The following is a 19,909-nucleotide window of genomic DNA, read 5'->3' on the forward strand; positions in this document are numbered from 1 at the left end:
GTGAAAAAGCCAACAGATATTTAAAGCAACCCGTTCGTTAAAGCAACGGTTGCGTCGTCACGGGGGCTCGTATATCGTACGATTTGTCTCCATTACATACTTGTGTGTGTACGCGCGGTCGACCAATGGCGGAGAATGAAAAAAGATTACGTGTGTTATGTGTCGTGGGCGTCCACGGCTACAGATAAAGTAGCCCGGCGCGTGCAAATGACCATACACGTGATACGCGCGCGCTTCCGCACGCGCGCTGCGTAACACACAAGCCACACAATTTACCAACCGCATTTTCCGTCCGCTTCTCTCATATGCATCATATCGCGCCGCGATATGATACACGCGAGATATTCTACGTATACGAGCCAAAGCCTGTGGAGGGATTAAAGCGTATCTCGGTTTTTCGCCGAATTAAATGTCGGCCCCATGCATAATGCATCGCGATATTTTTAATGCAACATTTCTCTGCCTCCCGACCGAACGACCAATGAAAATTCCCCGTCATCGATCGCGCGCCGCTCGATATTCGCACGCACCCGAAATAGACGTGAACCTTGACACAAGAAACCGAATTTGGAAATAATAGTTCGAAAGGGAGCCAAATACGGGTTGACCGCTGGTTTCCGATATAATATCTCTTCTTATATTTCCTATCTTACAGGAATGGCGAAAGTACGATATATGGAGCTGTATCAAAAGGCCATATAAAACCCAAATATAACACGACGATATCAGATACGATAAAAGAAGTCGAACACGAAAAAAATGCTCGAGCATCACTACGGTGGAGGAAAGAGTCGATATTCGTCGCTACGACACCGGCACGTGGGGCACTCTCGCACTCTCGCGCGTCATCCGAATCGCCTGGGAAACGTCCAATCTCCGACTGGAATTAACTGGCAGGTACAACACTGACAGGCCTCGTACAACACATTGGAAACAGAAGCGTCGCGTAACACACGTCCACGTCAGTTGGCGTTTCAGCTCTTCAGTCGTTAAGGGATTCAACTTCGCGTGCGTTTTCCCCGAGCGCTCTTGAGTGATTATGTACTCTGGCGAATTCCTTTTGTCACGAGCCAGTGGCCGGGCCCGGCTTGGGGCCAAAAGTCGAAAGAGCGTATCGCCGACGCGTTTGTGCACCGACGCGTGTGATAACTCGTCTTCCGGTGCGGCCGAAGCGGTCGCCGAAACAATGTTTCGCGCATTCCCCTTTGGTTCTCGCAAATAGAAGGTACGGAGCTTACACATTGAGTAAACAGGAAATCTCTCTTCTATACGTTGCGCAAACCCCAAATTATAAGCCCTTTGGCTCAAGCATAAAGCCCGTAATAGAATCGTCTAAGCGGCTTCGAGTGATTGACAAAGGATAGAATATTATTTTAACAGATCAAGAGGAAAGCAAACATTTTTGAAAGCTGTATTTGTATGGCATTCTCTATATTAATACAATTAAAGAGATTTTGCTAAAGTTTGACCGCAATTATGTATGACGTTCTCATTCGCAAATATAATAACGTTCACACGATAGGCTCGTAGAACAATAAACCCCGCAGATAAGTTCTAAATCCACGCCTCTTGGCGAATTAAACCAGTGTCTAAATCGGTCAGCCGACCGCAGAGAAAACACACAGTGCTGCAAGGATCGCGCTGAATAATTTCACGTCAGCTGTTCTATCTGGAAATGAGTGACCTTTCGCGGAAATTATATGGGAGAATTGTGAAGCTTTGTTATATGTAGACGAAGATGGTCAATATACTAGTACACTACGTTGTTTTAATATTTTTTAAACAAAAGCTAGAACTTAAAAAAAACAAATGTAAACTAAAAGTATCTTCTATTATAAATGGTTACAACAGTTTTTATATTTTGCAAAAAATTAATATTTTTGCAACACAAACAAAAGTTGAATGTGAAAAATTGAGTTCCAAAACTAACATTTTTTCCTTTTTTTTTCTTTAACATGACTCTTTATCGTCGCGTTCGTAGTCAAGTTTACAATCTTTGATCACGAGTTACGCAAACGTCCAATGTGCGGTAAATTTGAGATCTAATTCGAGATATGATTCAAACGAAGAAGAAGAATTCAAATGCGAACCTTCAAAGTGTCGCGCTTGTATGAAAACTGCAGTCGGACAAATGTTTACTGGTCGGATAAGCAAATCGCTACCCCTATATGTAAAGTATAAAATTCTAAAGTAACGAGGTAAATAAATATTTTTCCCGACCTCGGACTGTCGCGAAAACTAGGTAAAACGGCGGCGATCAAAGATCGCGTTGTTTACCAAGACGCGAACTGACACCGCGAAATAAGATAAAGTGTCAAAGTTCGCGCTCCGTTTCCTTTTCTCTAAATCAACGAAAGGAAACTTTCTCTCACGCTGGTTGGCGCAAAACGCGCAACCAGGGTGCCAGCGAGTTCTTCAGTGACAGCACGGAAACGAGCAAATCGGCAAACCGTTAAGGTGATTATTGCGAGCGTTTGTTAAATCCGCTTAAAACGTTAACATTACTGCGAAAGGGAAACTTTCGGGGTGTAACAATTATCGTTTAAAGACATAACATGGGACCATAGCGCGAAAAAGATAGGGAAGGGATTTACGTAACGTTTACGTAGTGAACTCGATTGTTGCAGTTAAAGATTAACTTCCAAAACGTCTTAACGCCACATCTTATTGAAGGAGAATAGAAGTCACGCGTGGCAAAACTTTCCGCAGCTATGTATATAGAGGGCAGGGATTACGTTATCTTTCCTGCGGTGTAATTTTATAATTATATTAGCACAAGCGCACGATAATCATAACATATTTGCCGCATTATCGAACGCTGCAACAACTCTCTGGAATTATAACGATATTGTCGAGTTAGATACACAGAACGAATTCATGAGAGAACCCCTCTCCGAGTGCAAGTTAACGATGTTGCGGGAGTTCTGACAGCGACGTGATCCACGAACTATAAACTCTATGCTGCGAGCTATGAGGAGTGGTTACACTTTTCCGACGGAAAATAAACATCATTAAAGTTAATCTGGAGCATGATCATCAGAAGATTCGATAGCTCTCTCATAATTTTCACTTTATGCGCACACTTTATGCGTCTTGTCTTTCTCGCCGCTTGAATTCTAAAATTCCACGTGTACACGATGAATTATTTGCGATTCCGAAATAAATGTGGTTTCGAAATAGGTCGCCAGATTCTGCAATTAGATATCGAACCGTATTCGATTAAAGAAAATATTAGGTTTTTCTCATTTCAATTGCGAGAGCCTCCTTTTTGTGTGCCTGTAAAGGAGCAGTCGGCTTTTCCCGTTTTGAAATACCAAGCTCTTCTGTCCTTTTACTTTGTATAGAAAGACATTCAGCGTTTCGCCATTCCGATAAGACCTTTCTCATAGTATTTTATGCAAGAAACTGCTTAGTGTTTTTCGGTCCAGTTACCAAACGGTTCATTTTCGTATTCTGTATGACAGCGTATTATCTATTTCCCAGGTCGGTTGTTCAATTATTTTCCGGTAGTCTATTTGAGAAAAAACATTTGATACTTCTGTATCAATTATTTTTTCTATTTTTATATTTAAAAGAATGATACTTTTTAATTTAAAAAGTATTGCATTAGAATTTGTAATTTTGTCATATACACGCGCGCACGTAATTTTATTATTTTTTAAATTTAAAAATAAAATATACGTGGTATACGGAAAAAATATTTTTCTAAAATATCTAAAAGTTTAATACAGATCTAAAAATAATTTTGTTGAATCAAAATAATTATAAAGTTCAAGCGTGATAAACAAAAAGTTTTGACATTTTAGAGCAACTAGCTTGAACGTCCTACATAATTATTTTAATGATCCAATAAAATTACTTTCAGACCTGTATCCAACTAAATTTTCAGATACTTTAACAAACTCGTTCTTTTCGTGTAATAAAAACACGGGAAGTATTTCTCGTACTTACTAAACTTAAAATAACAAAATAAAGTTATTAATATATATATCACTCTCTCAAATTTCGTGTAAGATATTTAAAAATCAGTCTCCTTTAAAAGATTTGTCATCTAACCTTTGATATTTGAATCCAAACTGCAGCAGGAGTTAAAAATTACGTTATCGCTTTACCATAAAGTTAATTACGACAGAAGAGGAACAGTGTAGAAAGAATATACATTTATATAAATTTTTATAAATACAAATTCTCGGTTGAAAATTTAATTTATCGATTTCTACCTTTAAACGTTCTTTCCGCTCTCTTCCTTCATTCCTCCTTCCCTCTCTTCTTCCTCCTACGCAAGTAAATCTGATACTCGAAGCTACTGAGTTAATGTAGCGAACATATCATTGTACAGTACGTTTGCAAGTTAATTGAAGAGCTGCCTAACTGCTGTATCATATGACTCACACCTTATATCTCCATGATGTATACGAATTCGTGCGTCTCGTTTCTGTCGTGAGATAATACAACTACCATTACAAGTTATAACCATAATCCATCAAGCCGAATCCCACGCTAGGTCCAAACAAAACGAAAGCCTACCTCCCTCGAAAACCCCTGTCGGAAATCTCGTGTGTGTTAGATACGATCCCGAGGGAGAGAGACAAGGTTGCCAATCGCGGTTCACACGTATCAATCAAAGGTTTCCGGCGAACCTCACATATCCCTCACTGCTATCGGACAGCTCGAAATCAACATCTCTCTTTTAAATCTTTCGCTCTTATAAATAAATTTATAATGATTTAATATTAAATCCGTTAAACGTAAAACGCGCACAAGTTCCAAAAGAAAAGATTCGCGAGAACATAATAAAATATAAGATTTTAAGAAATTTCAATTAGACTCTGCAAAAAAAATCGTTTAAGGTCCATTTAATAATTATTTCAAAAAAAAAAAAATTGCCCAATAGAGCGTAATGTCAAAAATTTTCAAATAAGTGTGTTGTAGATCCTGCTCTTTATTTATTGCAAAGAAAACAGATATCAAACAAAATCGGAGGTTTTAAGGAATCCTTTGGAAGAATCTTTTTGAATACTCTTACATTTCAGATGCAACAAGAATCCACTCTTGTTCGAGAGGACAAAGCGAACGATTGTGGAAATTGTCTTTTCGCGGTAAAAAGATCGAGAGAGAGAGAGAGAGAGAGAGAGAGAGAGAGAGAGACCTTCAGGCCCTACGCACAGCTGTACCCTATTTTCCTAGAATATTGGATTTCCTAGATTTCCAGCGCACAAAAACAGGCCATGGTCACACTCAGACATTCCGCAAATTATCCAGATCGTGCCGGAGCGCGGACGGGACAAAACCAGCAACCCGCGACCGCAATCGCGCCCTAATTCTCCTGGTACGGCTTGATTAATCCAATACCTGTCGGTGCTTATTTCCAGCGACTTTGCAATTAACATCGAATTGTTCTTACAGCGACTACTTTCGATCACCAAGAAGTCACCACTTTGTTACCGCGTCTCCCTTTCTTCCTGTTACCTACAATCTACAAAGCGTATCCCTTAAGAAGGTAAGGCTTTGTTATTTTAAAAGTCATTTTATTTAACTGGATACAACAATTGCCGCACAAAGTGGTTGATTGAAACAATTGCGTAAACATCTAACCATCTAATAAAAACTGAATTCAACAGAAGATCAAAACAGAAGTTTCATTATGCTGATATAATTCTTCCTTAAAAATTTTCAATTTTTTAAGTGTTTTAAAAAACAATTAAATACGCAATATACTGTGAATGTTTCTTGGCATGACTTTTTAACATCAGAATAAAATGACGATCCTAATTCATTATTGCAATTTGTTAACTCTGCTTAGCCAGTCCCATCCATTTTTTAATAGCAGGAAGAAAAGAAAAATCGCGAAACTTCCAATAGTAATAATTAAGAGAACAGCATCACATGTCGAAGGCACAGATATTTCATTAACGTTATTAAATGATCTGTCGCAAGTTCTCGACGTTGTCTCTCTTTCAGCAGAAGAGCACTTTGAGGGGACTAGCAGAATTTCATTAATCAACCGCGCCGATAATGGCGGTGACGTGTCAAACAATGGTCAGCTTGACATTGGCCACGCCCCGATCAGAATCTAGTAATTACTCGTAGCTCTCCTAATTAACCTAGATTAAAAGTACATTAATGTGATCGATTAACAAGCGAATAAGCAATAAAAGTATCCAAATTACATACTTTTTCGAAGAAGTTTTTGTCTCAAAATCTATTTCTTATAGAACAGCGATCCGCCCTATCTTGCTTTTATTTAAATTGCCGTTCTTAACACCACAATTCAGATGCTTTACATAATTAATTATATAACTTTTGACCTAAAAAGTCAATCGTAATTTCTGCGAAAAATTTATAAGACACGTCGCGACCCAAAAAATATTTAAAGACAATAATGTAACTTGTATTGCATTTATTTATCAAGAAAAAATTTTCAAGCTATAAATATACTAATGTATCATGACGACTGAATATTTATTTCAAACTGCATAATCTAATTTGTCCAAAATTTTTTTACGCAAGTCTTAGTCGAGGAACTAAAAGATTAGAAGCCACAGATTAGACGAATTATTTTTTCCACTTTTTTGATAAAAAAGTTCGAATTCGTATCAAACATGAATTAAGTAGGATGATTAATAGCGACGTTACAGCGTGGTGCGGTAAAGAAACGTGCTAAACCAGTTAAGAAGACTGATGTTCGAATTCGAGCTGGCGTTGCACGTTCACGTTTCTGGACCAGATCCAAAAATAAATTCGCATGGACGACCACGGAAATTTTTGTAACGTTTTAATCATTTATTTACCAAACGCTGAAAAAGAAAAAAGAGAAAGAGAAAAAGGGAGCCAAATGCATCGCAGCTATGTACGGTGCCATCACGCTTGCGTGATTTCCAGTAAACAAAATGTTCATTTTAGTTACGTAAAGTACGACTGTCTACGATATCAATCCGAGACACGAACGAGGCGCGACGTAATCGCAAACTGACCGGGTAGTCAATGACCCCACGACCTGGACATTATTAGACCGTCTGGACATCAACCTTGAGCCGATTTGTCACCCCGTATTATCACCCTGACTCATTCACGGTCTGCTTTGTACGCCGAATTCAATTCACGTAGCTGTCGAGTGATTAACCCTTTAACCGGTTGTGAATGCTAAGTCGGTCGTCGCATTTACAAAAGATTCGGCAAGAATATTCGATTTTCTAGACAAAGAGTGATCATTGGTAATTCAACGCCTGTTCTCTACAGGACGACGTAAAACAGACGCTTTAGAAAACAAAGCGATAACTTGGTTCTCCTCCAGTTTTTCGAAGGAATGGTAAATTGTTTCGTTAAAGATTTCAGCAAACATTATTATGGAACAACATTTTATTACGAAGCGAAACATTAACGGTCAGAGAGCTTGCAAAAAGTACAATGGAAGCTTGAAAACAGTCTGTACAGACGGCGGTGCGGCGTGACAAACGGCAGGAACGAGTGTCACGAGCAACGAGTGATATACACGTACGTGTGTATCATAGAAACGTGCCATTTGTCTATTGTAAAGGCATTGCAAATTGCTTCTCTGTCTACAACTGAACAAACGTATTTCTCTCACTCTCTTTCTCTCCCTCTTCTTTCTGCATTCATATTGCACACTTATGAGCATCAACCGTATCAACATGTCTCTCAAACGTAATGAATTAGCTTGCTCTAAGAGGATTTGCCGCCTCGCGCTCACGCATTTAGCCTAACTCACTTCATGCGAACTAAAGTAGAAATCGCTGGATATGACAAGACAGAGACAGAGAGAGAGAGAGAGAGAGAGAGATGTGAAGATAAATAATTCTACATAATTCTGAAACTAGAAATAAGCCAAGAAATTGTATTAAATTAATTACATAAATTTTTGATGTGTAATCTATCATTACATATAATAAAGTAATTTTTATTTCTCAAATTTTATTTATTTGACAAAATAGTCAACCCAAACTTCACAAACAATAAATCAATTCTAATTAAACGATTACTTTCGTTTAAAAAAAAAAACATCAGGTAATTGCGACTTTTCTTAATTTCTAGAAGCTCCAACTTTCCGCAATTCGTGTCTTCACTGATTTAAAGTATCAACAACGTAATGAATTTTCAAGCGAAATGAAATCTATAAGCGCGTTAAAATTGATGTCGCGCGGATTCACGAGGGCTTTAAACGTTCGTAATGATACCGCAGTTACCGGCCTACCTGTTGAAGCAACCAAGTAGAAACTATCAAACGGCAGGTTGTACCCTGCAGGGTTACAACGGTTCGCACGTTGCGAATTATGATCGAAAATTTAAAATAAAAATCTACTATCGAAACATCAGAGGTATTCATTAAATAAATATAAAAACTCTTCGTAACATTAATTCCAATCGTACTTAATTAAAAAATAATACTTTAATATACCAATTAGTGTTAGCAATAATGAAATGGTATCACAAACATTTGATACACGCAAGATAAAAACCGAAGCAAAAAAAAAACTGTCATTATAATCATAATTTATCCCAGACAATCGGAACGGAAGTCAAGAGTTTTCACGTTATGAAATATGCTATATTTTCCGCGAGTAACGATCTTCTCGCATAAATCTCGTTTGTGGAATATGATATTTGTGTTGGGATACAAGTACACGATCCTCTCATTGCATCTTTCTCTTGCTCGTCATCTCGTATGTACATGCGGACATTTTTCTCATAGCAATCGCATTGACATACCACACCTGGTCACTCTCAAGCATTTGTTTGCTTGCTGTATTTACTTTCGTCACATTTTCAGGTCCGCCATCAGTTTTTGCCGAAGCACCAAGTATAGCTGAATGAAAATTAAAAGATCGGAAGCACGCAATACTTGAGTTTTGACACTTATAGCAAATAAATAGTAAACGCGTTCTCTTCATATATTTTACGCGTTTTTTAAATTATATATTTCATTAAAGAGATCCGTACTTCATATTTCATTATATACAATTTCGTAATTTAAACAAAAATGTTTATAATGTGTAGGTAAATATTAATTGAGAATAAGAAAGATCTGATTAAATGTAATTTTTAATTCGATTGATTTAATAATTAAATTATCAAGTTTATTTCTTCTAATACAATTTTGAAAAAAAAAAATAAATAAAACGTGCAGGCAATTTTTTGCAGCTAGGACTGCACACATACGTATGTGAAGGGCCCTCTCAACTTCCCTATGTAACGTGGAAAGTGGAACGCGTGGAAAGCTTTGCCTCTATAATACCCTCCCGATTACTTTCGGTAGGTTGCTTTGCCTACGCAAAAAGAATATCTAAATCCGCCCGTGTGCGACAACGCCCGTCCGCGCCCATCACGTCGTCGCTCGTCGCATCGCTGATACGAGACGCCGAATTATCAGCGGGGGGTTACGATCGATAATGATTCGACGTGTCGCCGCAACACGTCCTTCGACCGAACTCGACCGAATTTCAATGGCCGAGAGATGCCACGTCGGATAAATTAAAGGGGCGAGATCGGTTAAATGTGTCGCGCGTGCGGCGTGACGGGTTGAAAACCCATAGCCCGGCGATCCCCTCGATTCCTCACGCGTGCGAACTCTCTGGTCGCCGCGGACGGCGCGCTCGACCGCGAGCACTCGATCCATTGATTTTGCGACGAGGAGGAGCGACGCGTCGCGAAGGAGAGAGAGGAGGCGGGGGAGGAAGCGGCCAAGAAGAGCGCGACGGGGAAAAAGGGGAATCCGAGGGTGAACGAGGACGAAGACGGAGGGCGCGGGAGAGACGAAGAACGGCAGGACAGACGACGCCAGCACTTTTGGAACACGCAGACACGGTGGCGAAGGCCAGACTGCACCACCCTACTGGAATCGATACGTCAATCGTCCCTACGGACGGGACGGGAAAGGCGGCAGAGCGAATGCGGAGTGAAAGATGAGGGAGAAGAGAGCGAGAGAGCGAAGAGAGAGAGAGAGAGAGAGAGAGAGAGAAAGGGTGGGCAGGGAGATAGAGAAGCGGTGAAACACGAGGTCGAGGAGAGAAGGACCTCTCTGTGCGAGAGATACTCGTACATATGCAGGGAAAATTTCAAATAGTTTTAGCGAAAATACTATACCGCGAGATGCCCAAGTCTTCAAGGAAGTAGACGAATAAAAATAGCATAAAAAAAGAAGTGTAAGAAGAGGACAGTGTAGATGCAATGGAATAAATATTCCCAGTGAAAAGATCCAGAGAAAAAGGGAGCTTCGTAAGGCTTTCCATAAATTTTGAGATTTAAATTTCAAAGCTGACGTGTAACAAAATCTTTCTTACAGTAATTTTTTGAGGCAAACGATATAATATGTGAAAAGAGAAAAACAAATAAATCTCGCTGCCGCGGGGCAAGAATTGTAGATCGAAAAATTTATATAAACTTTTACGAAGTTTGCACGAAGTAAATCTCGAAGTGAAAATTAAATAAATATGTTTTAAAGATTTGACGCCTGAAGGAGATTCCAATATTTAAGCAGAAATATAGCATTGATTTTAAATGTAGTACGTCAGAATTTTTTTTCCGATTTAAAAATAATTTTAAAAGCTTACGTGCAACAACATTTTTAAAACTAAAATTGCTCCGTAAATTTATAAATACGTTTGCAGGAACGCGAAAGGGAGGATTCATCAAGTTTCTTTCCAGAAACTCACTAGTCTTTTTTTTTTAAATACGTATTTTTCTTTCACAAACAATGAACTATAGCGCGTTGAAGAACGTTTTCAACCGATCGTCTGGGCTCATCTGTGAAGAATTGTAAGAATAGAGTAAAAATTGACAGGATACAAGTATGTTCTCTCGATAAAATGCAACATCGTGCCGGTTACTCGAGCAAGCTGACCAAAATAAGATGATAAATTTCAAAAATGTCAGACGCAAACAAAACTAGCGTCTTTCGATATGATATATATATATATATATATATATATGAAGAGGGATAATGTGGGACACGCCAAATACGCATTCTCTTTCACAGTTCAGAGACTCTCTATCAAAGGTGATCTCGTTTTCCTCGAGAAAAGTTGATCGGAAGCTATCGCACACTCCTCGAGATCTTGTCGTTCTAGATATTAGCTCTCGTACAATCCTCGCAACTGTCGAAAGAACCGCATGTCTTGATCGCGATTGAATTCGGTTGAAAGTTCAGCTATTTCCTTTTCACTTTAGAGGCTGAACTTTTCTTGTTACGTTTGCTTTACGAGATAAAATTAAGTCTCGTAAAATACTGTTCGGCGTATCTTCTAAAATTTGCACGGCGCAACGGAGCTTGGCTGACGAACATTCTGTTTCTGACAAGGTAGATTAAAATTCAAGATTTGTGTATAATTCTGATTTGTCGTGGAGGAGGAAACTCAAAGCGTGGGAAGGAAGACCGAAAGGCACGTATTAGCTTGTCACAACGGATATTAAACTCTGAACTCTCGTGCATCCGATCGACGTACACGGGGGTTGTGTACAAACGATTATTCGATTAAAGGTCAAAATGGAAAGAAGATGAATGGGGAAACAGTGCGATCGTCCCACGATAAAAGTGTACGACAAGGCAAAGACAAAGTATAACACAAAGGATAGGTTAATAGAAAGATTATATAGAACTTCCATTATATATCCAAACTAATAGGGAGACGCCAACGTTCGAATAAACAAATATTTCGATAAGCTGTAACAGCAGCGATAATCGCTTTCCCGTCAATAAGCTGTTCTCATTTTCTCTTGAAAAGATAATAGCGTTTTAAAATTGAAAGTTTACTATGAGATACAATCACGAAACACCTGTAATGTCAAATAAATTTATGTATAAAATAGCATTTATAGATATTATTAAGAATAAAGAGCGTATTAAATACTTTCATCAAGATAGAGATGATAATCGTTGACAAGTCGTTATAAAAAACAATAAGCATCTTCTAGTTCAATTTACGAACATCAGTAATAATACTCGTGCACATTGGTTTCGGAACCAAATGTTTTTGAGTGTCACGCTTGACCATAAAGAACACGTCTAAGAATTCGCTCGTGCTCGCTTTCCATGTCCGCGTCTCGCTTCGCATTAAACGATTCATTGATTATTGAAGAGCAGTCGGAGGTCTGGCACCATTATCCGAAATTCTTTTATGGTCTGAAATACGCGTCCATAAATTACATCGGGTAATTTACGGCTGTCTCATAAGTAACGCTCGCATTTATGCTCGTAGAAACGCCATTTGGGATCATGAAACTCGTCATTCTGCGAGCTAGATGCAAACCTTTTATTTCTGAGCTGCGATGCGCATAATTCAAGTGGGAATCGAGAATACGTCGCATTTCTGGAAGAACTGTCAAGATCAAGAGAGTATTTGAAAAAATTTAATGATATACAATATAAAAATTATGGATATTATTAAAGAAAAATAAACATTATTTCTTGTTGTATATTTTTCAATAAGTTTAGAATTTTAGAAAATATTAATTATATTTTTTAAATATTTAATTATATCAATATTAATATACCATAATTCTCACACTATACATATATTCATATTTTTTACTCCGTTTCAAAAATTAAAACGCTAAATTATAATAATATTCTGTTAAAGCAATGCGAGATCATTGTAATAGCTTTGCTTGCGACATTTTCTCAGAAAACAGACTGAATAAAAATTATTTATATTCGAAATCGATTTTTTACAATCCCAAGAGTCTTAAGCAGAGATGCGATAAATATAGAACGAGGACAAATAAATTTGCGGTCTTATGATAACATTATGTATTCGTAGAGATAAATTTAAAAAAAAGTGCAAGATTTCTTTAGTCAAACATTTACGCTGTGAATAGATAACTTAAATTCCGTCGTTTCATTTGTCTAAAGTATCCGCACTTCTTTGCATATTTTCCGTATGACTTAACAATTCATAATCGGTCTGGTCGTGATATTAATCTTCCTGGAATAGATTTAAATAAATTGAAAAATATTCCATATCCATTTACATTTTTCATCAATCTTTTTAATTGCTTTAAAGTACACAAAAATAAGAGTAAACTTTTCGATTAAATTATAAAATGATTGTATTGACAAACAAGAAAATAAACAGCAAAGTGAAACGACAGAAGAAATGAAACAACAATGTAGTCAAATAAATTTGGTTTCATGTAAATTCAACAATATAAACAAAGTTATGCCATAACACTAATTACACAACGCATATGTTAAAAAATTGCACAATAAATATTGTGTGATATGACACAGTATTAATATTATTTTATCTTAGATAACATGTACTCTACGTAATTGCTCAGTATCAAATACCGATATGAGCAAGTTTCAATTTTGATAGAAAAACCACTCAACTTTTTAAATTATCAGTCAGACTTTTCCGAAGATTTGGACAAAAAATAAAATTTTAAAAATCGCTAGTAAACACAAAATATTAATTATAACGTTAATAAGTATATCGTTCATGGTACGTAATATCCGAACGATCTTTCCCACGAACACACGATTCCAGTAACACCGAATATCACTTCGGCATTATTACTACACGTGTAAGCTCTGTCTCCGTTGTGCGTTCGCGATGATTATCGCCTTCCGGCGAGCGTATGAGCTACGAATGCATCATTATTGCCGTAAGTTCGCATCTGCGCGTACCATCAAACATATATGTGCAACACTCGCGCGAGCCTTCGTTTCGTGCCGTAAAGCAGCTATGTGCAGAAGATTTAAACAAAGGGAACATGAGACAAAGCTCTCCTTCTTCCGTTCTTTTCCGTCGCAAACTCTGTAGCATCGCTTTCGCACGTTTACCTCCCGCTCGAGACGGATATGCGTTACGAAAAGAGGCCGTGTTTCCTCTACTCTCGAGAGACGAATAAACGCCTTAGTGCTTTCTATCCTTGGCCCGAACAATAAACCGGAAAAACACTTTCGGGTTGTACAATCGTGGTACCAAACTAAACGGAACACAAAGTATTATGTAAACTGCTGTACATTTTTGTCATAAGAGAGCTCATAGCTAATTTCGATTCTTTTCCCGAAGGAAATCTAGGATTCAACTTTTTCGAGTAAATTGAAAATATCGATGGATTAAGTTTTTGAGAAGAAAATTAATGTGAGGATTATATTTCAAATATTTGTAAGCTCAATTTTAAGCTTAATTTTAATAAAATATTTAATTTGCCTCATTTCACTACAAAATTTTCGTTAAAATTTAAAATTAAATCTATCTAGTGTTTTGATTTGTCTCAAATGTTCAATAAATCGTATATTGTCGAACGATGATGTTAAGATATCATAAAAGTCATGAAACGCACTTGTGTAATAAAATAAAGATTTATGTCATCCATTTTTCACGAGTACTAGAGCTTTCAAGAATTTATAGTTCCTCAAAGCATTAAAATCTCTTTTTCTTGAAACCCACCTCATACAACATGAACTGTTACTCGCACCTTAACGCTGGAACCGGAAACGTAAGCGATCGTGTCCCGACGCGAATCTACTTCCGCGTCGTTGGTCGCAATGGGCACATTAAACGTTGTTACCATAGTAGCAAGGATTTTATTACCAGAAAAGTCGTAATATGTCGATCATTTAGGGGAGTTCCTTCCGCGCGAAGACATGAAAAAAATCAAAACTATGCTAACTATTAATATGTAGGACAAATAGATAGATAGATAATTTGGTTTAAAATATATACTACGTTCCACGTGATGTCCACGTTATATGCATTAATTTAACAGTTAATGTCATTTTTCATTATTTCCACTTTATCGGTATGTAAAGTAAAAACTATTAGCTGTAATGAATATGCTCGCAATTAACACACTTACGTTTAAATTCCAGCAAAATGAATGCAGCATATTCATGAATAATAAAATATCTTACACTCTGGTGAACGTTATCGAAAGAATATAAAAAATTCGAAAAAGAAACTGCGAAAAATTTTAGATTATTTTCATAGACCTAATCACCTAATTTAACGTTCTAATTTATCAATTTTCTGTTGTTTAAATTTTTTAATATAATCTGAATAATAAACTTAATTCATCTGATTTCTTTTTAATATTAACATTCTGACGAAATAATAGCTAAAGTAAAATACATTATTGTTATGTATTATTCCTATTTTCCGAATATTGTTTCTTGAAAATTTATTACAATATGATTCAAGATCAAAAGATTTCATTTAAATTCTTTTAGGCTCTGTTTTTTAAAAGCGATCAAAACTTATTTCTTTACATTTTTTTTAAATCAAGAAATTGACGAACCACTACAGTGGTTCCAATTGCCTGAATTTGAAAGTGGCTCATTCCTCCACTCACGACGTGAGTCATCTTGCTAGTAGTGAATCAAGTAGTATAGCACCATCGTATGTCAGACGGTAATGTTCGCGCACGGGATGGAATGTCGGACCCCTTACCGGCAAAAGTAATTTCGTTCCTTGATTAATTTCCGGACGCCTAAAAACCTCTCCTCCGTATAATTTTCCTCCTTCCCGCTGACAAAAAAGCACTGCAGACACATCTGTGTTATATGTATAATGTATAAGAAATCAAATACAAGTAAAACTGGAACTTTTAAGTCAAAATCTCATTAATAAGAAAAATCTTAAAAGCATTATCAAGATTAAAAGCTCTCGATAAAAATCCTTGAAATATGAAAACATAAATTGCATTAATTTTAAATATTTTCTGGACTAAATAAATTAATACCAGTTACTTCTAATTAATACTAGATTTTTATGTCAGCAACTATAAAAAACTTTTTTTAAGCTTCCCCACATTGCAACACGTAATTTCCATTTAGCGATAACGAATTTAACAATTTGGAAATAAACTCGTCAAACGTCATTATTTCATATAATTTTCCATTTATTAACATTAATACCTTTGACAGAGAAATTAAACTTCGCGAATTAAAATTTTATTGAAGTAAAATCTACCTTCGTCAAATTATCAGAATTATTTATTTGTTCCGGAATGCTTTAATTGTAAAATCCTTTTTCTTGAGAATACATCGATATTGCAAGATAATCCAAAAATTTATCAGTGCAGATTCCACTTGAGATGTTTCTTACAAGACATTTTACCGTCACACATTGTACATATCGAATATTTCACGTGACTACGAAATACATCCGTATGCGGTAACGTAGGTTGCAATTTGTAAACGGAACGACAAGATCAGTCACAATGTTTGTGTATTCCGAGTGTTCTCGTGAATACGGGTAAGCACTTCCTCAACTGACGCAGACACGATAATGGCATTCCACATCGCGAATCTCTAATTAAATGGCATCAGTTCGGCTCAGTCTTGGCGAACTGTGATAAGCTAAGTTTCTATCATTTCTGCTGAGAGTAATTAGAGATTCGCCTTAGCTCTCCGATTATTCATCGAGATCAAACGTCGTACTTTCGCGAATAATTTTTAAGATATTTTAATTTATCTGAGATACCTAAACAATAACGGAGATACAAAGATTAAGAGTTAACACAATGAAATGGCTTGCCGAATCAGATTTTGTCAAAGAGCGAAGCCTGTACCATTGGACGTCTAATGAAAAGATAATGTGATAAAAGCAGTATAGTTCTGTACACACAATGCCTGTGCACTGAATCCTATTTCGCAAGCAGATGCTAATGTATTTGTGCGTTTCACAGAATCGTTTCCTTTTCCTTTTCCTATTTCTTCCAGAGACAAGAGCTCTATAATTATGTGCAATACGGATATATGTACATTATATGTATAATACATACATATAAATTGTATATACAGCATAATTGCGTGCCGTGCTTTCAGCGTTTCACTCGCACACAATATGTACTTACAGGAGTAAAACATTTGAAGAACAGCATGATGAGTCGCACCCCTGAAATTCGTGAATTCAAAACTGAGTACCATAGTTCGATGAACAACGTACGTATTACACATAACGAATCGAAAATATTTGCAACAACGATACAAATCGCTTTTGACAGAAGTTGACACGGATGAATCACGGATTATCCGTTTGAAAGAATAAATATTTTCCGGTGATATATTCGACAATAATAAATATAATGCATTTAGTGATAACGCAGTTGCGCAATTGATGATCTCATTCGTTAATAATACAGAAGCAGATATTGTCAATCGATCATTAAATATCTTTGTACTCGTTATGTGTCACAATATTATCAAATGGTATTTGTAGTGCAACTGTCAGATTTTTCCTGCAAATCCGTAACAATAAATTACTTTCAAAGGATTTAAAAAAAGAAAATTTTTGAAAATTGTAAAATCAATCAGTCAATAAAATTGCAAAATAATTAATGATGTAAGTACAGGACAAAAATAGGATACTTTAATCAAGTTTTAGCGACAGACACGAATGAATAATGTACCAATTTTCCGATTAAAAGGAATATTTATTTAAATTGTTACGCGTTCAAGTATAACGAATCGCTCAAAGGCATTAGTGATCTATAAAGATATTTTCGTTTTTATTGTCACAAAAGGCATCGCTCAATTGTATCTATGTATTGATCTAGATATGGTGAGACAAGTAGATACTCATTGCTTTGACGTTTTACAGAAAGGAATAATTGATAAGATTCTTTACTCGCGATAAAAAGTCTCTCATTCAATATGCGTTAATAATATCTTACAAGAAGTTTTACATTAATTTGTCACTATTAGATAATATACGTAGCATAACCGTGACTTCATGAATCTTCAATTATTCACCAGTTTGTCAGTTATTTAAAATTCTTATAAAATCCTTAGACTTCAAAACTTTTATCATTAGATAACTTTTAATTCAAATGTCGATTGTTAAAATGCTCGTTATTCAATTGTTATAGTTGAAATTTTTATATGTATACTTCTTTATTAAATCAAATTTAACGATTATATGTCAACGAATTAAAGAGGCTAATAATTTATGAATACCCATGAATACCATTTTTATATCTACCTACGTATCTTTGTAAATTATTAGTCTCTTCAATTCATTCTTTCGTCATACAATCGTTCGATTTTAATTATTTAATAGTAGTTAACTATATTTAACAATAGTATAAACAATGTAACAAATTATATTTACTCCGCTTTTCTCAACATATTGTGTAGGTCAAGGATGTTCGATGTAAGGGTTACTATCCATAATGCTTATCTATTTATTCTGATTCAGTTGAGTCTACGAGGATTCTTATGTCACTAAGGTACCTACCTATGCTATAAACGTGCATTTAATCCACATCGGAGATCAAACACGTTGTACATACGTGACACAAAGTGACAATAAGTAATAATGCTCACCACACAATTATATCCCGGCAATGTTTAAATGTAAAAACAAAAAATAATTCTTTTATATATTAAACGCCGAAAGTATTTTTACTATCAAGATATTGAACTAAAATTTGTAACATCAAAATATTACTTTTTACATTTTATGTGATCGGTCACCGATAACCGATATGGTCCGAAGGAAAAATATAAAGTATACTGTCAGTTACTAATGACATGATATTTAACACATGTTACTAAACTATAATATTACAATTTCATTCTAATAATGATTCTATTTCTCTTAGTGTATCTCGCTGAAACAATATAATATGTTGTGTATTAAGACAATATTACGATTCAACTATAATGATATATGTACTTCAATATGTATATTGTATAATTATATTTCATAAGTACTCTCAAAATATGTAGACATTTAAATGTTAAAGTTTGTGTGTCTTTAGAGTCGTAGAAGAAAAAATTATTTGATAAACTGCAATTTCTTTGGCGTGATGTAAAAAATTAATATTAATCTATCATAATTATAATTAATAAACCAATTAATTCATTAATAATATTAACAATATTTATACCATTAAATATAATGTAATAGTTTTTTAGTAGTAATTTATTTAAATTTTCTTTTAAAATTAATACGTAGTAATTTTTGTAAATAATATATTAGAATTTTTAATATCTTATTTTAAGTCTAAATAATATTTAAAAATTTAATATTTTATAATATACAATTTTAATTCTTATACACTAATTATTCATATGTATATACATATTCTCCATTAATTAAAATGGGTAGTCATTATTGTATGACACAAAATATTATAACAGATTATATAAACTTTTTTACACAAAATGTTCAATATTATTACACAAATATTGATAATACATTAATAGAAATAAATTAATTACAGTACCTATATGTTAATTTTAATTTTAATTGAAACAAGCATATATTGTTAAATTGAACAATGGTATTTCTACGATAATAAATAAAGCTGAGCTACGCGATACTACATGAAAATACTGATAAAACTCTACGGAAATATTTTCAAATCAAATAAAACTTTATTAATTGAAAACAGAATTATTTGGAGTTAATATCTTTTGTTAAAAATCTCAAAAAGATATTTCACATATTTGTAAAAAAAGTGAGAAACTAAGTGAGAAACAATGTAAAATGTAACTTGTGAAATTGAATTAAAAAGTAAGTTTTTACCCTGATACACTTTTATTGAATTTTTTACAATCAAAGCTTAATAAATTTTACAAGCAATATTTTATTTCCATACAAAAGATTGAATAATTGTTTTTAAAGCTATCTGGAACTTTTCTCATAAAAATTATCGAAAGTTTTAAGTTTTCTATAATTGTTAACTTTTATTTTATAAAGATACACATTTAAAACACCTTAAAATAAATTCATTAATTAAATAACATGTTTAAAGTAAAACATTTGTATTTTTTAAATAAATATTAAATTATGTGGCTGGTAATGATTTCTTTGAAACGATATTCTCGAAGAAATTGCGAAATTGAGCTACACGATAATATTACGGAAATATAGGACAGTCTTTGCATAGAGTGAAGCAAAGTAACCATCGCAAAAATATTGCGAAACAACGCAAATGT

General features: G+C 35.1%; 1 protein-coding gene and 1 long non-coding RNA gene across 37 annotated transcripts in view; one reads left to right on the forward strand and one right to left on the reverse strand.

Moving 5' to 3' along the window:
- The window catches only part of LOC105832045, a 141,571-nt gene that overhangs the window by 80,840 nt on the left and 40,822 nt on the right, over positions 1 to 19,909 (reverse strand). Inside the window, exon 1 of one of the 36 annotated variants that reach the window (XM_036289241.1) lies at positions 16,819 to 18,778. The exons of the other annotated variants lie outside the window; for them this stretch is intronic. Coding sequence (XP_036145134.1) covers positions 16,819 to 16,845 — 27 coding nt within the window. The 5' untranslated portion in view covers positions 16,846 to 18,778. Of the gene's footprint in view, positions 1 to 16,818; positions 18,779 to 19,909 lie in introns of those variants that run through there. 36 annotated transcript variants of the gene reach the window in all.
- LOC114254244 lies at positions 5,143 to 8,315 on the forward strand. The gene is made up of 2 exons (XR_003625603.2): positions 5,143 to 5,329; positions 5,407 to 8,315. It is a non-coding gene; the product is annotated as an uncharacterized LOC114254244 (long non-coding RNA).

The sequence above is a fragment of the Monomorium pharaonis genome, chromosome 7 (assembly GCF_013373865.1).
Source record: "Monomorium pharaonis isolate MP-MQ-018 chromosome 7, ASM1337386v2, whole genome shotgun sequence".
Taxonomy (NCBI): domain Eukaryota; kingdom Metazoa; phylum Arthropoda; class Insecta; order Hymenoptera; family Formicidae; genus Monomorium; species Monomorium pharaonis.